Source organism: Balaenoptera borealis (genome assembly GCF_965194805.1).
Source record: "Balaenoptera borealis genome assembly, chromosome: 20".
Lineage (NCBI taxonomy): Eukaryota > Metazoa > Chordata > Mammalia > Artiodactyla > Balaenopteridae > Balaenoptera > Balaenoptera borealis.
The window spans coordinates 16906646-16931991 of NC_138879.1; the positions used below are offsets into that span (position 1 = coordinate 16906646).

Below are 25346 nucleotides of genomic sequence, written 5' to 3' on the forward strand. Positions count from 1 at the left end.
ATTTTTGCATCTATATTCATCAGTGATATTGGTCTGTAATTTTCTTTTTTTGTAGTATCTTTGTCTGGTTTTGGTATCAGGGTGATGGTGGCCTCGTAGAATGAGTTTGGGAGTGTTCCTTCCTCTGCAGTGTTTTGGAAGAGTTTGAGAAGGATGGGTGTTAGCTCTTCTCTAAATGTTTGCTAGAATTCACCTGTGAAGCCATGTGGTCTTGGACTTTTGTTTGTTGGAAGATTTTTAATCACAGTTTCAATTTCATTACTTGTGATTGGTCTGTTCATATTTTCTATTTCTTCCTGGTTCAGTCTTGGAAGGTTGTACCTTTCTAAGAATTTGTCCATTTCTTCCAGGTTGTCCATTTTATTGGCATAGAGTTGCTTGTAGTAATCTCTTAGGATGCTTTGTATTTCTGCGGTGTCTGTTATGACTTCTCTGTTTTCATTTCTAATTTTATTGATTTGAGTCCTCTCCCTCTTTTTCTTGGTGAGTCTGGCAAATTGTTTATCAGTTTTGTTTATCTTCTCAAAGAACCAGCTTTTAGTTTTATTGATCTTTGCTGTTGCTTTCTTTGTTTCTATTTCATTTATTTCTCCTCTGATCTTTATGATTTCTTTCCTTCTGCTAACTTTGGGTTTTGTTTGTTCTTCTTTCTCTAGTTCCTTTAGGTGTAAGGTTAGATTGTTTATTTGAGATTTTTCTTGTTTCTTGAGGTAGGCTTGTATAGCTATAAACTTCCCTCTTAGAACTGCTTTTGCTGCATCCTATAGGTTTTGGATCGTTGTGTTTTCATTGTAATTTGTCTCTAGGTATTTTTTGATTTCCCTTTGATTTCTTTAGTGATCTCTTGGTTATTTAGTAACGTATTGTTTAGCCACCTTGTGTTTGTGTTTTTTTCCCTGTAATTGATTTCTAATCTCATAGCATTGTGGTCAGAAAGGATGCTTGATATGATTTCAGTTTTCTTAAATTTACTGAGACTTGATTTGTGACCCAAGTTGTGATCTATCTTGGAGAATGTTCCATGTGCACTTGAGAAGAAAGTGTAATCTGCTGTTTTGGATGGAATGTCCTATAAATATTAAGTAAATCTATCTGGTCTGTTGTGTCATTTAAAGCTTGTGTTTCCTTATTCATTTTCTGTTTGGATGATCTGTCCATTGGTGTAAGTGAGGTGTTAAAGTCCCCCACTATTACTGTGTTACTGTCGATTTCCTCTTTTAGATCTGTTAGCAGTTGCCTTATGTATTGAGGTTCTCCTATTTTGGGTGCATATATATTTATAATTGTTATATCTTCTTCATGGATTGATTCCCTGATCATACGTAGTGTCCTCCCTTGTCTCTTGTAACATTCTTTATTTTAAAGTCTATTTTATCTGATATGAGTATTGCTACTCCAGCTTTCTTTTGATTTCCATTTGCATGGAATATCTTTTTCCATCCCCTCACTTTCAGTCTGTGTATGTCCCTAGGTTTGAAGTGGGTCTCTTGTAGACAGCATATAGATGGGTCTTGTTTTTGTATCCATTCAGCAAGCCTGTGTCTTTTGGTTGGAGCATTTAATCCATTCACGTTTAAGGTAATTATCGATATGTATGTTCCTATGATCATTTTCTTAATTGTTTTGGGTTTGTTTTTGTAGGTCATTTTCTTCTCTTGTGTTTCCCACTTAGAGAAGTTCCTTTAGCATTTGTTGTAGAGCTGGTTTGGTGGTGCTGGATTCTCTTAGCTTTTGCTTGTCTGTAAAGCTTTTGATTTCTCCATTGAATCTGAATGAGATCCTTGCTGGGTAGAGTAATCTTGGTTGTAGGTTCTTCCCTTTCATCACCTTAAGTATATCATGCCACTCCCTTCTGGCTTGTAGAGTTTATGCTGAGAAATCAGCTGTTAACCTTATGGGAGTTCCCTTGTATGTTATTTGTCATTTTTCCCTTGTTGCTTTCAATAATTTTTCTTTGTCTTTAATTTTTGTCAGTTTGATTGCTATGTGTCTCAGCATGTTTCTCCTTGGGTTTATCCTGTATGGGACTCTCTGCACTTCCTGGACTTGGGTGGGTATTTCCTTTCCCACGTTAGGGAAGTTTTCGACTATAATCTCTTCAAATATTTTCTCTGGTCCTTTCTCTCTCTCTTCTCCTTCTGAGACCCCTATAATGCGAATGTTTTTGCATTTAATGTTTTCCCAGAGGTCTCTTAGGCTGTCTTCATTTCTTTTCATTCTTTTTTCTTTATTCTGTTCCGCAGCAGTGAATTCCACCATTGTGTCTTCCAGGTCACTTATCCATTCTTCTGCCTCAGTTATTCTGCTATTGATTCCTTCTAGTGTAGTTTTCATTTCAGTTATTGTATTGTTCATCCCTGTTTGTTTGTTCTTTAATTCTTCTATATCTTTGCTAAACATTTCTTGCATCTTCTCTATCTTTGCCTCCATTCTTTTTCTGAGGTCCTGGATCATCTTCACTATCATTATTCTGAATTCTTTTTCTGGGAGATTGCCTATCTCCACTTCATTTAGTTGTTTGTCTGGGGTTTTATCTTGTTCCTTCATCTGGTGCATAGCCCTCTGCCTTTTCATCTTGTCTGTCTTTCTGTGAATGTGGTTTTTGTTCCACAGCCTGCAGGATTGTAGTTTTTCTTGCTTCTGCTGTCTGCCCTCTGGTGGATGAGGCCATCTAAGAGGCTTGTGGAAGTTTCCTGAAGGGAGGGACTGGTGGTGGGTAGAGCTGGATGTTGCTCTGGTGGGCAGAGCTCAGTAAAACTTTAATCCGCTTGTCTGCTGATGGGTGGAGCTGGGTTCCCTCCCTGTTGGTTGTTTGGCCTGAGGTGACCCAAGACTGGAGCCTACCCGGGCTCTTTGGTGGGGCTAATAGCAGACTCTGGGAGGGCTCACGTTAAGGAGTACTTCCCAGAACTTCTGCTGCCAGTGTCCTTGTCTCTTGGTGAGCCACAGCTGTTCCCGCCTCTGCAGGAGACCCTCCAACACTAGCAGGTAGGTCTGGTTCAGTCTCCTATGGGGTCACTGCTCCTTCCCCTGGGTCCCGATGTGCACACTCATTTGTGTGTGCCCTCCAAGAGTGGAGTCTGTTTCCCCTAGTCCTGCCGAAGTCCTGCAATCAAATCCCACTAGCCTTCAAAGTTTGATTCTCTAGGAATTCCTCCTCCTGTTGCCAGATGCCCAGGTTGGGAAACCTGTTGTGTGACTCAGAATCTTCAGTCCAGTGGGTGGACTTCTGTGGTGTAAGTGTTCTCCAGTTTGTGAGTCACCACCCAGCAGTTATGGGATTTGATTTTATTGTGATAGCGCCCCTCCTACCGTCTCATTTCGGCTTCTCCTTTGTCTTTACATGTAGAGTATCTTTTTTGGTGAGTTCCAGTGTCTTCCTGTCGATGATTGTTCAGCAGTTAGTTGTGATTCCGGTGTTCTCAGAAGAGGGAGTGAGAGCATATTCTTCTACTCTGCCATCTTGAACCAACCTCTTTGCTATTTTTTAAAATTTATTTTGGTATTTAGGAACGTTTACATTTTTGTTTTAGTGATTACTTCTGCATTTATACCTCTCATAGTGCCCTTAGTACTTCCTCTTTTTTTTCCTTACTTAACCTTTTCAAAAAACTGTTCTGTCCGTTCTAAATGATATCCTTTGACTCTCATCTGTTACCTATACAACATTTAACCATAATAGTCTGCCTTCCCCTTTCTCCTCCCATTTTGTTAATTGTTTTCTTTTTTTCAAGTTTTAAGTCTTTTTTTTTTTTTTAGTGGAAGAAGCAAATTTTTAAAAATTGAAATATAATTGACATATAACATTATATTAGTTCAGGTGTACAACATAATGATTCGATATTTTGTATACATTGCGAAATGCTCACCACAATAAGTGTAGTTAACATCTGTTACCTTACATAGTTACAGCTTTTTTTTTCTTGTGATGAGAACTTGTAAGGTCTACTCTTTTAGCAACATTCAAATATGCAATACAGTATCACTAATTATAGTCACCATGCTAGTTGATTTCTGTCTACGTTATAAGAGCATGGTATTTACACTCTATTCTTCCACGTACAACCCCACACTTGTTTTAGCCTTAACTCTACAATTAAATCTCTCAAATGATCATGATCAGTCCTTTTGCCAGTTTCTACTTAGTTGGATAAATTTAGTAGATTCCTCCAGGAAGTATAAATGTGTACAGTGTTTCCTAAGTTCTTGAATATTCAAACTAATTTTTTTATACCTTTGATATCTTAAGGACAGCTTGGCTGGATATAAAATTCTTGGCTTGTTTTCTTCCCTTGAATTTCTTGAAAATAGTGCATTGCATTGCTTTGCTCTGTTTGAAACTCTTGAGAAGGTTGATGCCAGTCTAAGTTTCTTATCTTTTTAAGGAATTTGATTTTTCTGCCTGGGAACGCTGAGGATTTTTCTGTCTTTAAATTCTAATGTCCTTATTAGGATATTTCTTGGAATTGGTCATTTTGGGTCAACAACCCAGGTATACAATGCTTTGTTTCAATATGTAGATTTAAATTTTCTCTATTTCCAGAAAGTTTTCTTAGATTATGGTTTTAAGTATTAGTTCTGGCCCAATTGTTTTGATTTTCTTCTCAGGAGCTCCAATTATAAATGTATTTTAGGCCTTATCTGCCTGTCTTCCATTTCAACTACTTTCTCTCTGTTCTTTGCAAATTCTTTCTTTGCCTTATTTTTACTACCTTGGTTGTTTTCCTGTCTTTATTCACTGCCTCTTATTAAATATTAATTTGAATCTATTCTCCCATGGGCACTTTGTAATTTATTATTCACTTCTGAGTAGTTTGTCTTTTTCCTCAGTTTCTTTCCTGTGTTTGATAAACTGTCATTGCATTTCTTTTATTTGTCTATTTCTGGTCTTAGTTTTTAATCTTCTGATTTTAGGTGTTTTGTTATATGTCTGAATACTTGTTTGAGGATACTTAATTTAGTTTAAAATGTTATATATATTTTCTATTTCATAGTTGATCTTTTTAGGGAAGATGCTTCATCAGCTGAAATGCTGCAATATTTTGTTATTTGTTATATTTACAGTAGCTTTGTGGAGTTATTTTTTTCTGTTTCACATGATTTGTAGACACAATTATTAGTGCAAGAGCATTCTTTTCTGTTAGTGTAGAGAAGGGCAGTTTCTTTAATAAGTAATAATGGTGAGGTAGAGGGGGAGGTAGAGAGATTGGTTGGCATAGCTTATTTCTGTTTGGTTTCTGCATGATCCTTAATTTTCCTCTCTTACTGCCTTCTTCCCTTCATTGCCACATCTCAAAGGGCACCATCCCTTCTCTATTTATCTGATTCTTTGCAGTGATTCTTTGATGCTGCCACTTCCAGTCCTACCTACTTTCAGGTCCTTTCCCTGTACCTGGAGTCATGGACTACCAAGTCCCAAACCTGTGTGTAGTGTTTTGGCTTTTGGTGTTGGACTTTCTCTTTCGAGGGGTGATTTTGTCTATATTTTCTCTATGTAGTGCTCTCCCTTCTCCTTTTTTTCCGCAATGCGAGCTCTGTCTAATTTTGTTACATATTTCTCTACTTTCAAGTAATTTGAGTTTCATGGTATTCTCTGTCTCCAAGTAATGCTGAAGGTGTGGACGTATGTAGCATTATTAGTTCTCCTTTTTGTTTCCATGGGGTTTTAGGAGGATGTGTGGGAATGTTCAGATTCACATTCAGAACTTCTAGATCCAATGCTTTTGAAGATATTCAAAGATATATTTACGGGGCTTCCCTGGTGGCGCAGTGGTTGAGAGTCTGCCTGCCGATGCAGGGGACACAGGTTCGAGCCCTGGTCTGGGAAGATCCCACATGCCGCGGAGCAACTAGGCCCGTGAGCCACAATTACTGAGCCTGCGCGTCTGGAGCCTGTGCTCCGCAACAAGAGAGGCCGCGATGGTGAGAGACCCATGCACCATGATGAAGAGTGGCCCCCGCTTGCCACAGCTAGAGAAAGCCCTCGCACAGAAACGAAAACCCAACACAGCCATAAAAATAAATAAATAAATAATAATTAAAAAGAAAAAAAAAAAAGATATATTTACTTTAAACTGGTTGAAAGAAAACAAATACTTAAAGCAGTTGCTGGGAACACATTACGAGGTTAGTCTGTAGTCTAGATGCCTGAAAAGAGAAGTTGGTAAAGTGGAAGGAGAGAATATCCTGTTCCTCATTTAGGAACATGGCAACTTATACTTTTTTTTTTTTTCTGAGTTAGAGGGAATTTAAATATTGGGATTATCTTTATTTGGCCTTTTCTTTGTGGAAGTAGGATGAGAGAAAATTTTTTGACTTGGGGTGAAAATAAAGGAAATTACTTTAGATATAGGTAGTTGGTAGTTGCATAATTAGTGCTTTCTAAACTTACCTCAAAGAAACACCTGGGGAGTTTGTTTTTTAAAAAAGAAAAAGATTCCCAGGCCCCTCCCTTGGGAAGTCTGATTCATGAATCTGTGTTTTTAACAATCACCCTTAAGTAGCTCTTATCAGCTACATTTTTGGAAACACTGACATAAGTGATTCCCTTAACTATCACCTCCTCACCTGAAGCATAGTGTGAAGCTGAGACAGTGAAGGAGTTTGGCGCCAAAGGGAAGTAGGTCAGTGCATGAAGCCAGGGTTCCCTATTTGTGGGCAGTGGCAGAAATAAACATGAACACTTGTTAAATCTAATGAGAAAATGGGTGTGTATGTAGCTTAGGTTTCTAATTTCCTTAAACTTACTTTTCTAAATATAGGGTAGAATGTGTGTAAATTTAACTTTTAATGCAGATAAATTCTGTTGTGGAGAAGTGAAAATTCAAGATGAAATGAGAAATAATGTTTTGTGGCCTGAATTGTGTTTAAAGCATTCTCCTGCTACCAGAAATGCTTATCTTGAATGTAAAGTCAGTTCTTTAAAAGGCAACTCAAACAGACCTAATGGGCAAAATTATAAAACTAAGTGTTCAGGTGGGACTAAGGTGGAATAAGCATGAGGCAAGGAAGGGTTTCGGGCCCTGAGTGATGTCATGATGTAGCATAAAGATAGAAAGCTGCTTCAGTGTAAGTAGAGATGTAGGCAAAGAAAGGGTAAGAAGTTTGGTATGAAGGGGAGTGCTAATTCAAAGATTCTGAACAGGAGTTCTGTCTGCAAGGAGACATATTTTTACTCAAGTCAATGATTTTAGTCCTCAGACTAAATCTTCTTAGAAGAATAATTTAGTCTTCTTTCCATCTGGAAATGCCATATTTTAAGTACTGCAGACTGATGTTCAGTTAACACATGTTTCTGACCATTACCTGTCTTTGTAATGCCTGTTTATTCAAAGCATTGGCTATAATTTTTTTTGTTTATAAAAATATTTTTTATTAGTCTTTGACATTAAAATGCTATTAATCATAAAATAAGAAAACATTCTCAACCTTCTGGCCCTTTGCTTCTGGTTGAAACCTTCAGGGCATCTGTCCCTTTGGGGCTGATGATGGTGCTGGCCATGGTGCTGCCTATGAAACTGTCCATGGTGCTGTTCTAGCATTTGAAATTATAACAGCTTGGTCTTTTCTGTTTAGGAACATTGACCTTAAATTAAAATGCATTTGAAAACTATAGTCAGTAATGATGATATTTTAATACACTTATTCAAAGTTCTTGATATAAGGATGATGCACACATGTATATATACACATGTGTAAATGCATATGTGTATATATATGCATACATATATATGCATTATGACATTATGGAATTGTTTTGGAGTCTTTAATGCACAAAATGGTATTATATTGTGCACATCTTTCTGAAGTGTACTTTTTTCACTCGCTATTATATTTTAATGGACCATCTATCTTTATTAAATATACATCAAGTTTTAATTTTAATTGCTATACATTATTCCACATTATGAATATGCCACATTTTATTAATCATTTCCCTACTGATCAGCATTTTTTTAAGTGTTTGACTATTAGAAATAATGCTGCAATGAACCTCCCTATAAATCTCTTTTTAGGCAAATGTTCAAGAGTCTTTCTGGGACAGACACCCGGAAATGGAATTGCTGAATCAACTTATTCCTTTTCACATTAATATTTCATCCCATAAATATCTTCATTATTTGGGAAACAACTAAGCTCTCTTGCTTATGAAAGTTACTCGAAATGTAACCTGTACTTTCTAGGAAATGTTAAAGAACAAAACACCCAGAAGTGGAGGTCAGAGAGTATTCTGAAACTTTCAGCTGAGATTTGAACTTATTCTTCAATCTTCAGTGAATTTCCCAACCCTCACCCTGGCTTTCTTTGTTATTTTGCTTTTGAAAATGTTTATCTTTAAAATATGTGTGTCCCCTTTATTATGGCAAACCAAAGTATAAAAATATGATGACTCAAGCAATTTCATTCAGAGGATTTACAGAAAATCCTTGGACATTCTTCAAGTGGCTAGACTATAAGAGATAAGTTTAGAACAGAAATTGAGTATGAAAGGACCATAAAGATTTATCTAGGCAGTCTTATTTTACCGACAAATCAAGGCACAGAGAGTCTTCTAGTTACTAACAGACTCTGTTGAAACACACAGACTCCAAAGTCCCTTTGTCTTGCCTCCTTTGTTATTAGCATGGAGACGATAGGTATTTTGCTGCTGTTGTTTCATTTAAACAGTTCGTGAATATATTAAGCATCCTACAGACACTGTTGGGTGCTGTTAATACAAAGAAGAGCTAAAAACCTGGCCTTTGTCCTGTTATACATGTAGAACTTACTGTAGTTCCCTGCATATCATAGGTGCTCAGTAAATATTCCTGTAGTATTAAAAAAAGAGATGTCACACTCTGTGTTGCTCTGGAGAAAATCCCTCTAGTAAACATTTTTTTTTTCTCAAGGTTTTTGTGTCTGTGTGTGTGTGTCCTACATTCTAATTTGTTAGGGCAAAAGAGCCCACACACCTCTCACCTTAGCTCTTTCTTGTGTCAAACAAAAATCTTGTTTGGAAACAGTATGTTATGCCAACTCCACTGGGACTTCCCACTGTCATTTTGTCCTCTGTTTAGTGAGAAGGAGGAAGATGCAGGGGCTGTGTAGGGAGGGCTGTGATTTCCCTAGAAGAGTCGGGTGAGGGGTAAAAGTACAGGAGAGTGCTGTTCAGTATGTTCTAATTAAGTCAGAGGGAAGAACATCTCTAGTGGTTATTATTATTTTTAAAAATCTGTGCCTATGTGTCCCTCCAATGAAGGCCATGTAAAATCCCCTTTTGGTCAAGTTCTGTTATAATTCATTTATATGAAACTTTTAGTTACTTGAAGCACAGCAAGTATTTGGTGTCTCTGTGATTTAAAAAATGCTTCTTTTTTTCTCTAGTGTCCTTATATACATTTGACAAAGCCAAACAATGTATTGGCACAATGACCATCGAGATTGATTTCCTGCAGAAAAAAAGTATCGACTCTAACCCTTATGATACTGACAAGATGGCCGCAGAATTTATTCAGCAGTTCAACAACCAGGCATTCTCAGTGGGACAACAGGTAGTTTTAAATTTTCTTTCATTTCTTTCATTTATAGACATTCTAATCTCTGCAGTTGTGGAAAATTAATTCTGTTTTTTAAAAACTGAGAGGAGCTTTGCATGTGAACAGCTATATCTAAGATGAGTGATAAAAAGTGAGGGAAATATGTTTGCTGAACCTCTAGCAGTCTGTTCAGAAAAATTCTAAGGTAGCTTTTAGGTTACAGCGTCATATATAATTACAGCAGCTTTTCTTTCTGTAAATTTGGAAATACTATAGACATACATGTCTCAGATTTCTTCTTTTCTTATTGTGGGACATTTGTCTCTGGATGTCTTTCTCTTTTACTGATATATTTCTGTAGAAAAGTAATTCTTAACTTTTTTGGTTATGAACTTCTTTGAGAATCTTAAGAAAATTGTGTGTGTGTGTGTGTGTGTATGTATATGTGTGTGTGTGTGTGTGTGTGTGTGTATATATATATATATATATATATATATATATATATATGTTTAGTTTTTTTCATGGAGCTTTTGAAACCCAGATTTTCTTTTCTTGAAAATGATATTTACATTGCTCCCTTTTTTTTGACTTCAGTTAATATCATATTGTTTAACCTCCTAGGAAGAAAATCTGTTCTTTTAAAATTTTAGTTAAAAAATGTATGAGTTCATAAATTGCTGTTTGTACACATAAATAATCATTGCTCTTTTGACCTCACCATTACATTTGTCTCGTTCTCTGTGACTTTTCTTAATCATTCCTAATTCCTTCCTCCTACCATAGCTCCATAGCAGCTGTTCTCAAACTGTGGTCCAGAGACCTGTGGGGGTCCCTGAGGCCCTTTCAAGGGGTTTGTGAAGTCAAAACTATTTTCATAATAATATCAAGACATTATGTGCCCTTTTCCTCTTATTGTCTCACAAGTCTACAGGGGAGTCTTGTAGACTGTGTGATGGGTATAGCATAGCACACTGACTGCTGAAGCAGACACGGGCGTCCAGCAGTCTTCCATTAAGCAAGAAATTAAAGAGGTTTGCGAAAATGTCACAGTGCCACTCTTCCCATTTATATTTTTTTATTTTGGAAAATGGAGGGATTTTTTTAACAAATTAAAAATATGTTATTAACACATAATGTACTTAATTGTTTTTTGAAAAATAAGTTTCTTGTTCTAATTTCTAATACAGTGACTATCAAGAGATATAATCCATATAAACAAAATTTTGGGGGTTCTCAAAAATGTTTAGGCTTATATATAAAGGGATCCTGAGACCAGAAAGTTTGAGAATCCCACCTTATAGAATTCTGATCTGTAATGAGTTACATAGACTGTCTTTGCGTCTCTCACGTGGGAAGGTCTGTAAGATGGGGAATGAGAGAAGTGGTAGAAGGAAAGACCTGTGGGAGTGAATGGAGTGTCATTATCTGGAGAAATGAGACTCTAAGGATTTGGATAACCCATACATCATAATATCAAACGTTCACGAGTGGAAACTCAATTACTGGTAGACAGGAAAAGGATATAGAACATTTATTATTGTTTTTAAAAGTACTAGAATTGGAATGAACCTCAGAGGTTATCTTGTCTAACCTCATTTTGCAAATGAGGAATCTTATTTAGGTCCAGCGAAGAAGGTCCATGACCTTCTCAGCCAGGGGTGTAGCTGAGACAAGAACGTATTAGTCAGTTGATCAATTAATTAAATGCTTATTGAACACCTAGTATGTGTTCAATAAATACTATTTTAGTATCCCTGTGGATCTGCAGTGAACAAAATAAACAGAATTCCTACCCTCATAGAGCTTACTTTCTAGTTGGGAAAGACAGAAAATAAGAAATGCCACGTACTGTTTAGTACTTTGATGTCAGTAAAATGGGATGATGCACTAGAGAGCCACTGGGCTGCTACTTTGGATTAGATGGATTGAGGAGGCTCCCCAGGATGGCAGAGATTAGCTGATAATTTGTTGACTTACCTGTGCATTGCTTTGGGGGCTTTACCATAGTCCTCCTGGATGCCTACACTTTCTGAATGAGAGTTGTGCTCAGATTGCCTGACTAAACTTCATTGTTTTTACCTTCTCCGTTAGCTTTTGTATTTTAATAGAAAATACTTTGGTATTTGTAATAATTTAAAACCCAGTAACATGCAGATGTCTATAAACCCATGAAACAAAATCCTCCATAATACAGAGAAGAAATAAATATCTTACTTCAAATCATTTTTCTTAGTATTTATTCTCATTTGTAATAATTGGTAGTGGCAGGATTGACAGTCAGTTTTGTTTATTATATTTTTGTTATACTCCAGTACCTAGAAGAGGGCCTAGCTTGTAGAAGGTACTCAATAACTATTTGGTGAATGAATGACCATTCAGAAGCTGTCTCTGCACTTGAATGGCAGGCACTTTGTATTGGTTGTAGAAAAGCATTATTTTAGAGTCACACACCCAGGCTTGCATACTGGCACTGTCATTTACTGTGACTCTAGGTCCCATTGTTTAGCCCCTCTCTGGATCTCAGCTTCCTTCCTAGTAAAACTGAGGAATACTTTCTGTTTGCAAGAGAGTTTGTGAGCATTAATTACAGAACCTCCTGTAATGTTTGTTTGGCACACAGCAGATACTCAATAAATGTTAGTTGGTTATGGTAACCAATGGTTACCTCTCATTGGTTATGTGGGTAGTTTGCTCGTGGTGATATACAAGAGAAAACTGCTTGCCTGCATTTGGAAAACATTGATGATGATGTGAGAATCAAGCCATTGAATCATGAAGTGATTTTTCTCCCCTTACTTCTTTTCTACATAGCTTGTGTTTAGCTTCAATGAAAAGCTTTTTGGCTTACTGGTAAAAGACATTGAAGCCATGGATCCTAGCATCCTGAAGGGAGAGCCTGCGGCGGGTAAAAGACAAAAGGTATGTTTTATTTTTAATAATCTTTATGATGTGCATTATGCAAATTAATATAATTTTCCTAGCCATTCTCTCCCTCAGTGATTTCTTTTATATTATGTACTCTTTCTTTCTTATTTATTTATTTATTTATTTATTTAATTTATTTATTTAATTTATTTATTTATGGCTGTGTTGGGTGTTCGTTTCTGTTCAAGGGCTTTCTCCAGTTGCGGCGAGCGGGGGCCACTCTTCATCGCGGTGCGTGGGCCTCTCACTATCGCGGCCTCTCCCGTTGCGGAGCACAGGCTCCAGACGCGCAGGCTTGGTAGTTGTGGCTCACGGGCCTAGCCACTCCGCGGCATTTGGGATCTTCCCAGACCGGGGCACGAACCCGTGTCCCCTGCATTGGCAGGCGGATTCCTAACCACTGCACCACCAGGGAAGCCCCTATGTGCTCTTTCTTTTAAGATAGTAGGGGAAAAAATTGCTTTTCTAGCCAGCATATTTATTAAAATATAGTGTAAAATATACTTACTTGCAGATCTAATAGTAATTTGAAATTTGTATATGTACTTGTAATTCTGGTTGAATGCAAGTGATATTTATTGTAAATAAATAATAAGACAGGTGTTATCAAAAATATGTGTTGAAATAAAATAGGAATAATAGAAGGTAATTATGACTGAAGTAAATGTAACTTAGCTGATAGTTTGGAAGATTTACTTTGCTCAGAGAGACCTCATTTCCCCTTTGTTTTCTGCCTTGCTTTGAGAAGTCCAGAAGTCTGCTATTAGACTAACTACTAATTACTGTCTTTCTATACAGATTGAAGTAGGACTGGTTGTTGGAAACAGTCAAGTTGCATTTGAAAAAGCAGAAAATTCATCACTCAATCTTATTGGTAAGATTTACAGTTTTTAGAAGATTCTGAGTAAAGTGGGACTATCTCTGTTATAACATGTGACTCAACTTCAGTGATTTTTAAGCGGGGAAGGAGAATAGGGACACCTCCCTTGAGGAGGCTTATCACAGAATCATGGAGTGTTTCATATCTGTCAAATGTGATGATGTAGAAAAGAATTTAAAACCTTCACTATGTCAGTGTTGTCCAATAGAAATATAATGTGAGCCATGTATGTCATTTTTAATTTCCTAGTAACTACATTAAAAATAAGGGAAAAGATACAGATAAAATTAATTTTTAAACTTTTAATATTGAGATAAGTTCAGGCTTACAGAGGTTCCATAAAAAATAGTTCAGAAAGTTCCTGTATACCCTTCACCAGCTTCCTCTGATGTTAGATCTTAAATAACCATAGTACAGCCACCAAAACTAAATTAACGTAGTTCCATTGCTACTAACTAAACGACAGACTTTATTTGGATTTCACCAGTTTTTTCATCATATCCTTTTTCTGTTCCAGGATCTAACTCGGGATTCCACATTGCATTTAGTGGGTTAGTTGCCATAGTCTTCTCCAGTCTCTGACAGTTCCTCAGATTTTCGTTGTCTTTCATGACCTTGAGAGCTGGTCATTTATTTTGTAGGATGTCCCTCAGCTGGTTGTGTGTTAAATGTGATACTAGCATCACATCCATTACCGATTGAGTTAAATGATGAATGTGCAGGTAAAGAGCGTCTTTCCAACAGATTCATAGTTCAGTCCTACTCTTGTACGTTAGCCCTACTTTTATTATATTAAAATAATGCAGATTGATCTCTACAAATAGTAACTCACCAGAATAATGATGCTGTTAATTGTATAGTAATTCTTATTTTTGGTTGACTTAACTATGTTATGTCTAACCCAGTACAAGGTAGAGGATTTTCGATGGTTGCACACCATTATATCCAAAGTCATTTAACTTCGAATATGTGGCCTTTCTCTTGATCCATAAATTATCATTCCTCCCTTATTGTTTTTTCTTAATTATAAAATAAAATATTTAGCTCATGAAATATGGATACTCAAAAATAACACACTCTAAAATTTTTAAATTTGATTATATTTTCATACTGTTTTATAATTTGTTCTTTTTTGCTTAACATATTTCAAGCATCTTAATAAATACACTTCTACAATATAATTTTTAATGACTATACATATTGTTTCATGGATGTAGGCTATATCATAATCTCCTATTATTGATCCAATACATTTCTGGAGTGATTTCTTTGTATATCATATTCTGTACACATTTTGTTAAGGTATATTATCCCAAGAGAGTTGCATGACTTTCGTACAATGTGAATATTTCTAAGTAATTCATGCAAAGGTGTGATAGTTTTTTTTCCGTGGGAAAGTAAAATTGTGTAGTGATTTAACATGCAGTAAATTTGACCAGAAGAGGGCAGTAGAGTGTAAGAAAAATATTTTTGATAGCTTCATAAAGGAAATGTTTAAGTCCACAAAACTCTAACTATACAAATAGCATCTTTTCTTTTTCTAGGGTAAACTTTTTCTAATGTGACCTTTTATTCCCTAATTTAAAAAAAAACTATAATATTACTTTCTTTTTTTTGTTTATAGTGGAATGTACTAAGGCACTTTTTATTCTTTGTGTTTGAGATAGTTAATGTGGTTCTCTTGAGTTACTTTAGGGGGCACTATGACATTTAAGTTAGATAATTTTCATTTGCGAAAGAATTTGAAAACATGAATTTTGAAATCATGAAAGACTTTAGGATGATTTTAGACTTTTGTGTGCAGATGAAGAAAAACCAAAAATAAGGCATCAAACTTAGTGCATCTTTTCAGACTGAGGGGTTATATTCCCAATTATATACTTAATCTAGATAAATATATGTATTTTTAAATCTTGCTCTAGGAGCCTTGAGGGACTGCTAGATTGCAGTTGCATTTCTGGCAACTAGTGTTTTCTTCATCAGACATGCACATGGTGTTTCTTCTAATCAACCAAGTTAGTTAACTTGGTTAGGATTAGAGGTTAATAAGACCAGACTCCACGGATTGACTGCAGCATGAGTTTAGCTAGTCATTTTGAAAGTGTTTTACTGACCCTAAATGGGGACCAGACAAAGTAGTGAATATAGCAAAACTCATCCTTCTTAGAAGTCAGCTAAGAGCATGTTGTTCATCTTTGTATAAGGGTAGCTTTTCTTTATTCACTGAGGATACCCAGGGAGTTCTGTCTTTTTACATTTAGTGATGAGGTTCTTGTCTCACGTTTGATTGTCTTTGCTTGACACAGGCAAAGCTAAAACCAAGGAAAACCGCCAGTCTATCATCAATCCTGACTGGAACTTTGAAAAAATGGGAATAGGAGGTCTGGACAAGGAATTCTCAGATATTTTTCGACGAGCGTTTGCTTCCCGGGTATTTCCTCCAGAGATTGTGGAACAGATGGGTGAGTTTAAAAAGGAAAATTTGATAAAATCTTGTATTGTTTTTTAAAGAAATGGATGTGATAAAGTCTCTTTTCAGTAATGTTTTGAAATTATTTTTCAGACCTGACAAAGTATTTTTAACTTTAAAAAAAAAGTTAAAAAAATCTTTGAAGTATTAGGATTTTTAAAATTACATTTTAATTTTATGGGGAAATCATAGAAATATTTGTGGTTGCTTGATTTTATGTATTCAAGTATATTTTTCTATAGGACATATTTAGAAATTTCATTTTATTTATATATTTATGAATTTTTTAATAGGGCATATTTAGAGATTTCATCTGACTTTAAAGATTCACTAGAGGTCAGATTTACCCTGCTGAATAGTCATTACCGATTAGACTATGGGCGTTGTTCTAATATTAGCTGTTGTTTCTTTTTATTGTACTGTTGTATTACCCAGTTGGTGCGTCTTCATACCTAGTAAATGGATACTTGACATGTTTTAAATTTGTGCAAAAGGACAGATGCAGGATAGACGTTGGAATTTCCATGTTGCGTACAAAGAAACGCACTAGTCATTTATCACTTTTTTCTTGAAGGTTTATTTAATTTATCTGTGTGTGTGAAATGGCTTTATTTGCCCTGGTGGAAATGCTGTCATGACTGTTTTCATATCCATATCATAGGTTGGATTGGAATGTGAGCAACAGAATATCTGAGAAAGGAATTTATAACATAACAGCTTCTGACAGACTATTAGTATTAAAAACAGTATCCAAAAAAACTGAAGGAATACAAATATATTACTCCCTTCACCTCCATCATTCTTTATCTTTAAATTGCTACTGGGAGATAAAAGTATATTCATCATGGTGGGGATAAGAACTGCTTTCCGGGCACTAAGTGCTTGGTTCTATCAACCTCCTATTGTTGGTAGCTTTTCTGCCTGGTCGCTCACTCTGATAAATTACAGGCACAGCACACACCTGTTCACTGGCTAAAGGTCGAGTTTGGATTTGGATTAAGAGAAAATGACAGAGACCCTCATCACCTGAGTTTTATACACCTTGAAATGGCAATAGCATACTTTTCTATCTGAAAGATACAAAGGCCAAGTCCATAAAAAACAGAATTTTAATTTGGAAAATAGTTAAAAATATGGTAGTTCACTATCTTGGTAATGTGTATTTTGAGGCACAATAAATCCATAAAACTTTTAAATAAAGACATGGAAATATTGTTTAAGTATACTTGGGGTATAAGCAGAGATTAAAGGGTGATTCCAAATGTTCTAAGTTATTCTTGTGGAATATTTTTACTAGTTTTCAAGCCTGAGCCCCATATAGAAATAGTCTAATGATTGTTTCTTTGAGCATGTATACTCTTCAGCCAACAGTAGAAAAAATGCTGCTTCCATAAGTTATATCTTTTAATTATAGTATAAGTATTTTCTCACGGTTTAGAAACTTTTGAGGATTCAGTTATTCAGATACTAGTTTCCTGTTTGTGCATTATCCAGACCCTGCTCATTAGGGCCTCTGTCTGAGGTTGAGGAGATAACACGTAAAGGAGTAAACTCATTTCAGTCAATTTGTGACTCTGCCAGCTGTTGAAGAGTTTGACATTAAATCAAAACAGATTTGGAATTTCTGAGTGACTTTAATCTGTTTTTGCAATCCATATTGAAATTAGTTGAATTATATAGTATGCTTTTTGTTGTTGTTAATGTGCTTTTTGACCAGGGACCTTGAATTTCAGTTTTGTTGGTGAGTACTACTACCCAGAACCTTTTTTTTTTTTTTTTTTTTCAGAACCTTTTTTTTTTTTAATAAATCTTTTATTTAATTGCAACATTAACCATTAACTTGTTTTAGGCAAACAAAGAATTACTATATTTTATTTATTTATTTATGGCTGCATTGGGTCTTCGTTGCTGCGTTTGAGCTTTCTCTAGTTGCAGTGCGTGGGCTTCTTATTGCGTTGGCTTCTCTTATTGTGGAGCACGGGCTCCAGGTGCACGGGCTTCAGTAGTTGTGGCACGTGGGCTCCGTAGTTGTGGCTCGCGGGCTCTAGAGCGTAGGCTCAGTAGTTGTGGCGCATGGGCTCAGCTGCTCTGCGGCATGTGGGATCTTCCCGGACCAGGGCTCGAACCCGTGTCCCCTGCACTGGCAGGCAGACTCCCAACCACTGCACCACCAGGGAAATCCCCAGAACCTTTTTTTATGGATTTACTTTTCTAATACTTTTATACTGATTTAGTTAGGCATAAATGAGTTCTTTTTTTTTTTTTATGTAGTAAATTTTTTTCTCTTTATGGCCTTTCGCTCTTCAGAAGCTTGTGTTATCAATTTGATTTAAAAGACATTAAGTCTAAAAAAAAAAAAAAAAGACATTAAGTCTAAAGGTACCTTGGCTTTTGAGCTGAACTGAAAGACATTTTTTTCTTTATTCTGAATGAAGATTCTCAGTGTCCTTATGCTACTTTTTTTATGGTAAAATGGCTGAAAAATAATTCTCTTGCTGTGCACGTGTCATTCCTTATTTTCCAACAGAGGCTTCTTTTTTCGTTTGAATTTCGGGGGAATTACATAATAGACTATTTCATTGCCTTCTAAGTACAGTGTGATTTTAAAGTTCTCATTGGGCTTTGATAAAGGTATATAAAAGTACAGATTGCTACATTTAATTTAAAATGACATTACAGGGACTTCCCTGGTGGCGCAGTGGTTAAGAATCCGCCTGCCAATGCAGGGGACACGGGTTCGATCCCTGGTCCGGGAAGATCCCACATGCCACGGAGCAGCTAAGCCCGTGCGCCACAACTACTGAAGCACGCACAGCTAGAGCCTGTGCTCCGCATCAAGAGAAGCCACCGCAATGAGAAGCCCGCACACCACAACGAAGAGTAGCCCCCACTCGCCGCAAATAGAGAAAGCCCGTGCGCAACAACGAAGACCCAACGCAGCCAAAAATAAATTAATTAATTAAAAATAAATAAATAAAATGACATTACATGTGTCCTTTTTTATATATATCCTGTGTTCTTTTATCCTGCCGGGTGGGAACAAAATTAGCTAATTTTTTTCCTCCTTCTCTGTTAACTAAATAGTCAACCTATATGGTTGTGGGATCTCACTGGACACTGGATATGATTGGTTAAATGAATTCAAATGGAAAAAAAAATAGGGATTAGAAAAGAATAATTAATGTAGCTTATGGGACTATTTTATTTTGTTTAAGCAGAGAACATTTTTACTTTTGGCTTGAGACCAAATCATTGTTTTTACCATGGAGTCTAGAGTTATGTCTGCTTTGTAAACAGGAATCTTAACTAAATGAATCTTTTTGCCTGTATATCAAAGTTTCAAGTTCACAAAGTGATAAATTTAGAATTATCTTCTGTCATTGTGTTTATGAGACTGATAATTGTAAGTAATATAGTTCTTTCCTTTCGCTTGAAAAACTTCATGTTGCTTTTGAGAACTGCAAATATACCTTAAGTAATACAGAGTTTTGCCAGTGAGATACAGAGAGACCAAAGGACTAACCAGAGGCACACATTTATGCAGAAAAAATAGGGATCAGATGAGGTAATACACATGAAATAAGTGTCCTAGAGTTTCCAAAATGTTAGTTTCTCTCTTGAAATACATTCAAGTATTTCCTGTTTTTGTTGTAACATTTTTATAGAATTAAAGTCAAGGAAGGCCTTAAAAGGGAAAAGAAGTCACATACAGCCAGCCCTATAGAGAATGGAAGAAAGGTCATATGTAGAAGTATGAAAAGGGATTACTTTGGGGGGATATCAGTTTAGACTTTTGTTCTTGTTTTAATCAGTGCAACTATTTAATCAGTGTAACTAACTTTTTCTTTGTCTGGAGCAGTTGGACTCACCCAAACCCACATGGGGCAGCTCTTCCTTGAAAGCACATGAAAGCATTAGCAAGGAAAACTAGACCTAAACCTTGCACTTAGCAGATGCCCTCAGTAATTTAGTTAGAATATCCTCCAATGCCTACAATTATAGCCGTTAAGTTAGGAAAGACCTTAAATCATTTGTGGGATAATATAGAAGTACCTTTTGGGTCCCAGGATAGAAATGTGGGCATCAAAAACCAGCATCTGGAAGTATGGGTGAATAAACTCAGCAGTCCTTGAGTGCACCCAGGTGTCTATGGCATATGCATGCACTCCTGTTCAGACATTCACCACGCTTATTCCCTTGTGTACAGTTTTGTGCAGAGTGCTCTGGATAAATAATTGATTACCTCAGTTCTCATTGTAGCTCTTTTGTTGGAAAAGATAGTTTCCACAAAGAAACTTCATTTTTTGGCATCCCTGGCAGTTACCTCTAAACTGTAAATGTCAGAGCAAAAACAACAATAACAATTTTTTTTCAAAGAACAGTGAAATAATTGTTAAAGAATTAAAGAATTGTAATATAATTTTAGGACTAGGTTCACATGTATCCAAGGAAAGGGGCTTTTGCAGAAGTTATCTGTATTAGAGCTGAAAGGAAAAGAGTGTAGAGACTTAAAGGCCTCAAGCCTTGTCCTGTCTTTGGGTGGACCCGTACCTTGTAGATATGCAGGCTGCCCAGTGGGGAGGAAAGCCACTGGTTAGAGTTTTGTATGCCCTTTCTTTGAAACTGACACTGTTCTTTTTGGTCCCCCTTTCTGCGCCTCCCTCTCTAAGTCCATTTTCAATCTGTATTTTTAAGGTTTCTTTTGAAATTCTAGAGGAAAGCAACTCATTTCTGATATCACAAGTGAAACTGCAGTTACTCTGCAAAGTAGAGCTTCGGAGAAGATAAGGAGCCTTTCAGTCACATGCAGACATCTTTCACATGCTAAGAACAGTGCAAATAAAATACAGTGGAAGAAAGGGCACTAAGGTTTTGTACATGCCACATTTGGGAGAGAGGGAGTTCTTGCTAAGATTAACATAAACACTGACACTCTTAAAATGCATTTTCACACCCCCAACTCATGAGGAGAGATTGCAATTTACATGGTGGTTAAGACATCTTACCGAACTCCAGGGCTCTGTAAAAGGAACCCTAAGGCTAAAGAGCTTATCTGAAATTTGAAAAAAAAAAAAAAATGAAGCTTTCTGACATTCATCTTTTTTCCTTGTATTAGTCATAACTTGCTTTTCAGCTATATTTTAGGTTTTGAATGCCAACCTGACATCTGTTCAAGTCTGCCTGTAATTTATTAAGAAAGGAAAAGAAAGCAATTGCTCACTAGTTAGAGATGCAAAACTTACCCTTTCTGCTTTTCCACAGAGTACTTATAGATGATACTTGAATATGAAGAATGTAATAATTTAATAATTTACTAATTCTAACTCAGGTTGGGGAATTTATGTGTTTTTTTTTTTTTTTTAATTAGAAGAAGAAAATGGCCTTATGGATCATGTGATTTCCAGAATCTCTAGAGCAGGATATAGAGATAAAGCAGACACCCTAAAAATACTATGGGTGCCTTTTAATAAACTGAAAAATTTAACCTTGAATTAATTTTTCCATTGGTTTTAATTTTTCAGGTTAAATTTACTTACATTTGAATAGAAATAATGTAGTTGTGCTTATATCTCAGAGTCAAATTATATGTAAATTCAGTTGGCATTTTTTATTTATAAACAGACTTTTAGAGTGATTTCTTTCTTTTGGGGAGGCAGAGCTGTCTATAGAATCACCAATGGATTAGATTTGCTGGCAACTACAGTTGAGTTACTTATAAATCAGTAATCGGGTCACTATGAAGTTGAAGTCTAAGTTTTTACCTAAATGTCCACCAGTAAGGAAATGATTAAATAAACTATGCTGCATCCTCCCATCCTCATTGTGGAATAGAGTGAAGCGAATCTTAAAATGGTATAGCTCTAAATGTACAGATATGTTTTAGTAATTTAAAAAAACTGAAGTAAATGCATTACAGAAGTCCATATGAACTCACATTAAATTGAAAAAAATTGTTTACTTCTGTGAAAGGGAATTTAAGATGGAAATAGAGGGAGATTTTTGTTCTTTCACTCTGTGTACCTCTTCTCTGAATATTTAACTGGGATATTATATTTCTACTTGTGTAATTAAAAAACAAACAAAAAGGTGCTATCACAGGCTGTTTCTGTCTTGTGGCGGCTCCCCTGACAGCACAGCAAAGGAGCAGGGGGACAGATAGGACCCACTCCTTTCATGAAGTTTCCGTGGAGGAGAAGAGGGTGAGACCTGGATCCCCAGGGCTTTAATTGCAGCCCCTTACCGAGCATAGGCAGACGTGCCTGTCCTTTTCTACTAAAAGATAAAAACAATTTCTAGATGTGTAACAAACTACCTCCTCCAATTACTTTTTGCATTATAGAATGGGTACAAGTAGTTTGTATTCCCTCCAAACCGTGAGAACATTTGCATCTGAGTGCTTAAGCAGCTGCGGAAGCATTAGAGAGGAAAGAGTGGGAGAAGGGAAGGAGGGAGAGCAGAGTTTCTGACGTGTGAGGAACTCTGCTTGAATTTGTTCAGTCTTCAAAACCTTTCCACTGAGGAACCTAACTCATGTGACTCCTAAAGTGAAATGGTTGGTGTTTTTTTCCATTTTATTCCCATATTTAGGTGGTGATGATGATGTTAGCTAATACCTGTATAGGGCCAGCACCCTTCTAAATGCTTTACATATATTAACTTATTTAATCCTCACAACAACCTTATGAGGCAGATACTATATTGTCCCCATTTTATGGAGAGGAAACTGAGTGTCAGAAAGGTTGAGTAATTGGTCCAAGACATATAGCTAGTAAGTGGTGGAGTCACATTTGAACTCAGGCAGTCTGGCCTCAGAGTCCATGCCGTTAACTCTTTTTTTTTTTTCTATTTATTTATTTGGCTGCGCCGGGTCTTAGTTGCGGCATGTGGGATCTTCTTTTCGGCAGGAGGGATCTTTAGGTGCGGCATGTGGGATCTAGTTCCCTGACCAGGGGTCAAACCTGGGCCCCCTGCATTGGGAGCGCGGAGTCTTAGCCACTGGACCGCCAGGGAAGTCCCATGCTGTTAACTCTTACATTGTTCCTTTCTCGTGAAAGCCCATAACATAAAACCGTTCAAATGGGCTTTCTCAGCCCCACTTCTTGGGGACCTCTGAGGTGGTCTTTGAGGGAGCTGGAGCCAAGAGCTTTGCAACTGTGACACCACTGACATCTTGAGCCGGATAATTGTCATGGGGTGCTGGCTGTCCTTTGCACTGTAGGATGTTTAGCAGCATCACTGGCCTCTACCCACTAGATGCCAAGTAACACTCCCCATCTCATCTCTAGCGGTGACAACCAGAGGTATCTCCAGACATTGTCAAACATCCCCTGGGGGCAAAATCACCCTTGGTTGAGAACGACGATCTAGTGCAGTCCCCTGGCTCCTTCTCTTTACAGATGCAGAAACTGTGGCCCAAGGTCACTAAGCAAGTCACAGGCAGAACTAGGACTAGAACTTGGTTCTCCTGGTCCAGGAACCAGGAGAAAAAGAGGAAAAGGAAATGACTCACTAAGTTTGTACAACTAGTAATTGGCAGAACTGGGTTTGGAAATCAGGGTGTCTGGTTCCAGGGTCTGTATTCTGAACTGCCTCTCCGGATATTGAAGAGATCTAAGAATCAAGTAGTCAATAAAGCCTTGAATTTTGTGTCAGAGAATATCCTATGATGAGTACATATGTTCCACGTTTGCCTTTCTTCCTGAATTAATTCTCAAGGAAATTTACAAAGCTTTCCATGTATGTAAAGGTTGTGAGAACTTAGACAAAATAGGTTTGGGGGTGAAAAGGAAGGGAGGAATTATTAAAACACTGGAGATCTATAGGTCTGGCCTCACCCCCTACCATTTCCTATATGCACTTATAAATGACAGCCTTCAAATTCAGAAATTATCCAGTACTTTAGTGATTTGGTAGAATTCTACGTATTGAGTATATATAGAGATAGTTAATAACTACAGAAATCTGACCTTTGCATTTAGATATCAGACAACTGTTTAAACTTCTCTGGCCTCTCTTCCTCTGCTAAAGAGTTAAACTACCTCCTCCTCCTTCCTCTTTGTCATCCTCCTTTTCATCTCCTTCTCCTCCTCTTCTTTTTCCCCCTCCTGCTCCTCCCCCTTCCCCCCACCCCTCCTTCTTCCCTTTTTTCTTTTTAAGAGTAGAGGTATTTTGTAAAATCTCAGATTTCTGTCAAGGCAGTGAGGGTATTGACTGAAAGCATAAAGATCTCTTTATCTGTTTGGGTTTTAAAATTTGAGTGGACAAACTGTCTCAATTGGGATTCCTTTTTTTTTTTAAATTTTATTTATTTTTTATACAGCAGTTTCTTATTAGTTACCTATTTTATACACGTCACTGTATACACGTCAATCCCAATCTCCCAATTCATACCACCACCACATCCCCCCCACCCCCCACTTTCCCCCCTTGGTGTCCATATGTTTCTTCTCAACATCTGTGTCTCTATTTCTGCCCTGCAAACCAGTTCATCTGGACCATTTTTCTAGGTTCCAAATATATGCGTTAATATATAATATTTGTTTTTCTCTTTCTGACTTACTTCACTCTGTAGGACAGTCTCTAGATCCATCCACGTCTCTACACATGACCCAATTTCGTTCCTTTTTATGGCTGAGTAATATTCCATTGTATATATGTACCACATCTTCTTTATCCATTCGTCTGTCGATGGGCATTTAGGTTGCTTTCATGACCTGGCTATTGTAAGTAGTGCTGCAATGAACATCGGGGTGCATGTGTCTTTTTGAATTATGGTTTTCTCTGGGTATATGCCCAATAGTGGGATTGCTGGGTCATATTGTAGTTCTATTTTTAGTTTTTTAAGGAACCTCCGTACTGTTCTCCACAGTGGCTGTATCAATTGACATTCCCACCAACAGTGCAAGAGGGTTCCCTTTTCTCCACACCCTCTCCAGCATTTGTTGTTTGTAGATTTTCTGATGATGCCCATTCTAACTGGTGTGAGGTGATACCTCATTGTAGTTTTGATTTGCATTTCTCTAATAATTAGTGATGTTGAGCAGCTTTTCATGTGTTTCTTGGCCATCTGTATGCCTTCTTTGGAGAAATGTCTATTTAGGTCTTCTGCCCATTTTTGGATTGGGTTGTTTGTTTTTTTAATGTTGAGCTGCATGAGCTGTTTATATATTTTGGAGATTAATCCTTTGTCCGTTGATTCGTTTGAAAATATTTTCTCCCATTCTGAGCGTTGTCTTTTCGTGTTGTTTGTAGTTTCCTTTGCTGTGCAAAAGCTTTTAAGTTTCATTAGGTCCCATTTGTTTATTTTTGTTTTTATTTCCATTACTCTAGGAGGTGGATCAAAAAAGATCTTGCTGTGATTTATGTCAAAGAGTGTTCTTCCTATGTTTTCCTCTAAGAGTTTTATACTGTCCAGTCTTACATTTTGGTGTCTAATCCATTTTGAGTTTATTTTTGTGTATGGTGTTAGGGAGTGTTCTAATTTCATTCTTTTACATGTAGCTGTCCAGTTTTCCCAGCACCACTTATTGAAAAGACTGTCTTTTCTCCATTGTAT

General features: G+C 36.8%; 1 protein-coding gene across 3 annotated transcripts in view; it reads left to right on the forward strand.

Annotated features, from left to right (window-relative positions):
• NSF (N-ethylmaleimide sensitive factor, vesicle fusing ATPase) overlaps positions 1-25346 on the forward strand; it is a 160962-nt gene that overhangs the window by 36085 nt on the left and 99531 nt on the right. For 2 of the 3 annotated variants that reach the window (XM_082373826.1, XM_082373825.1), the window contains exons 5-8: positions 9364-9530; positions 12327-12434; positions 13239-13314; positions 15627-15782. In XM_082373826.1, coding sequence (XP_082229952.1) covers positions 9364-9530; positions 12327-12434; positions 13239-13314; positions 15627-15782 — 507 coding nt within the window. Of the gene's footprint in view, positions 1-5556; positions 5736-6054; positions 6127-9363; positions 9531-12326; positions 12435-13238; positions 13315-15626; positions 15783-25346 lie in introns of those variants that run through there. The other variant, XM_082373827.1, reaches the window with a different exon arrangement.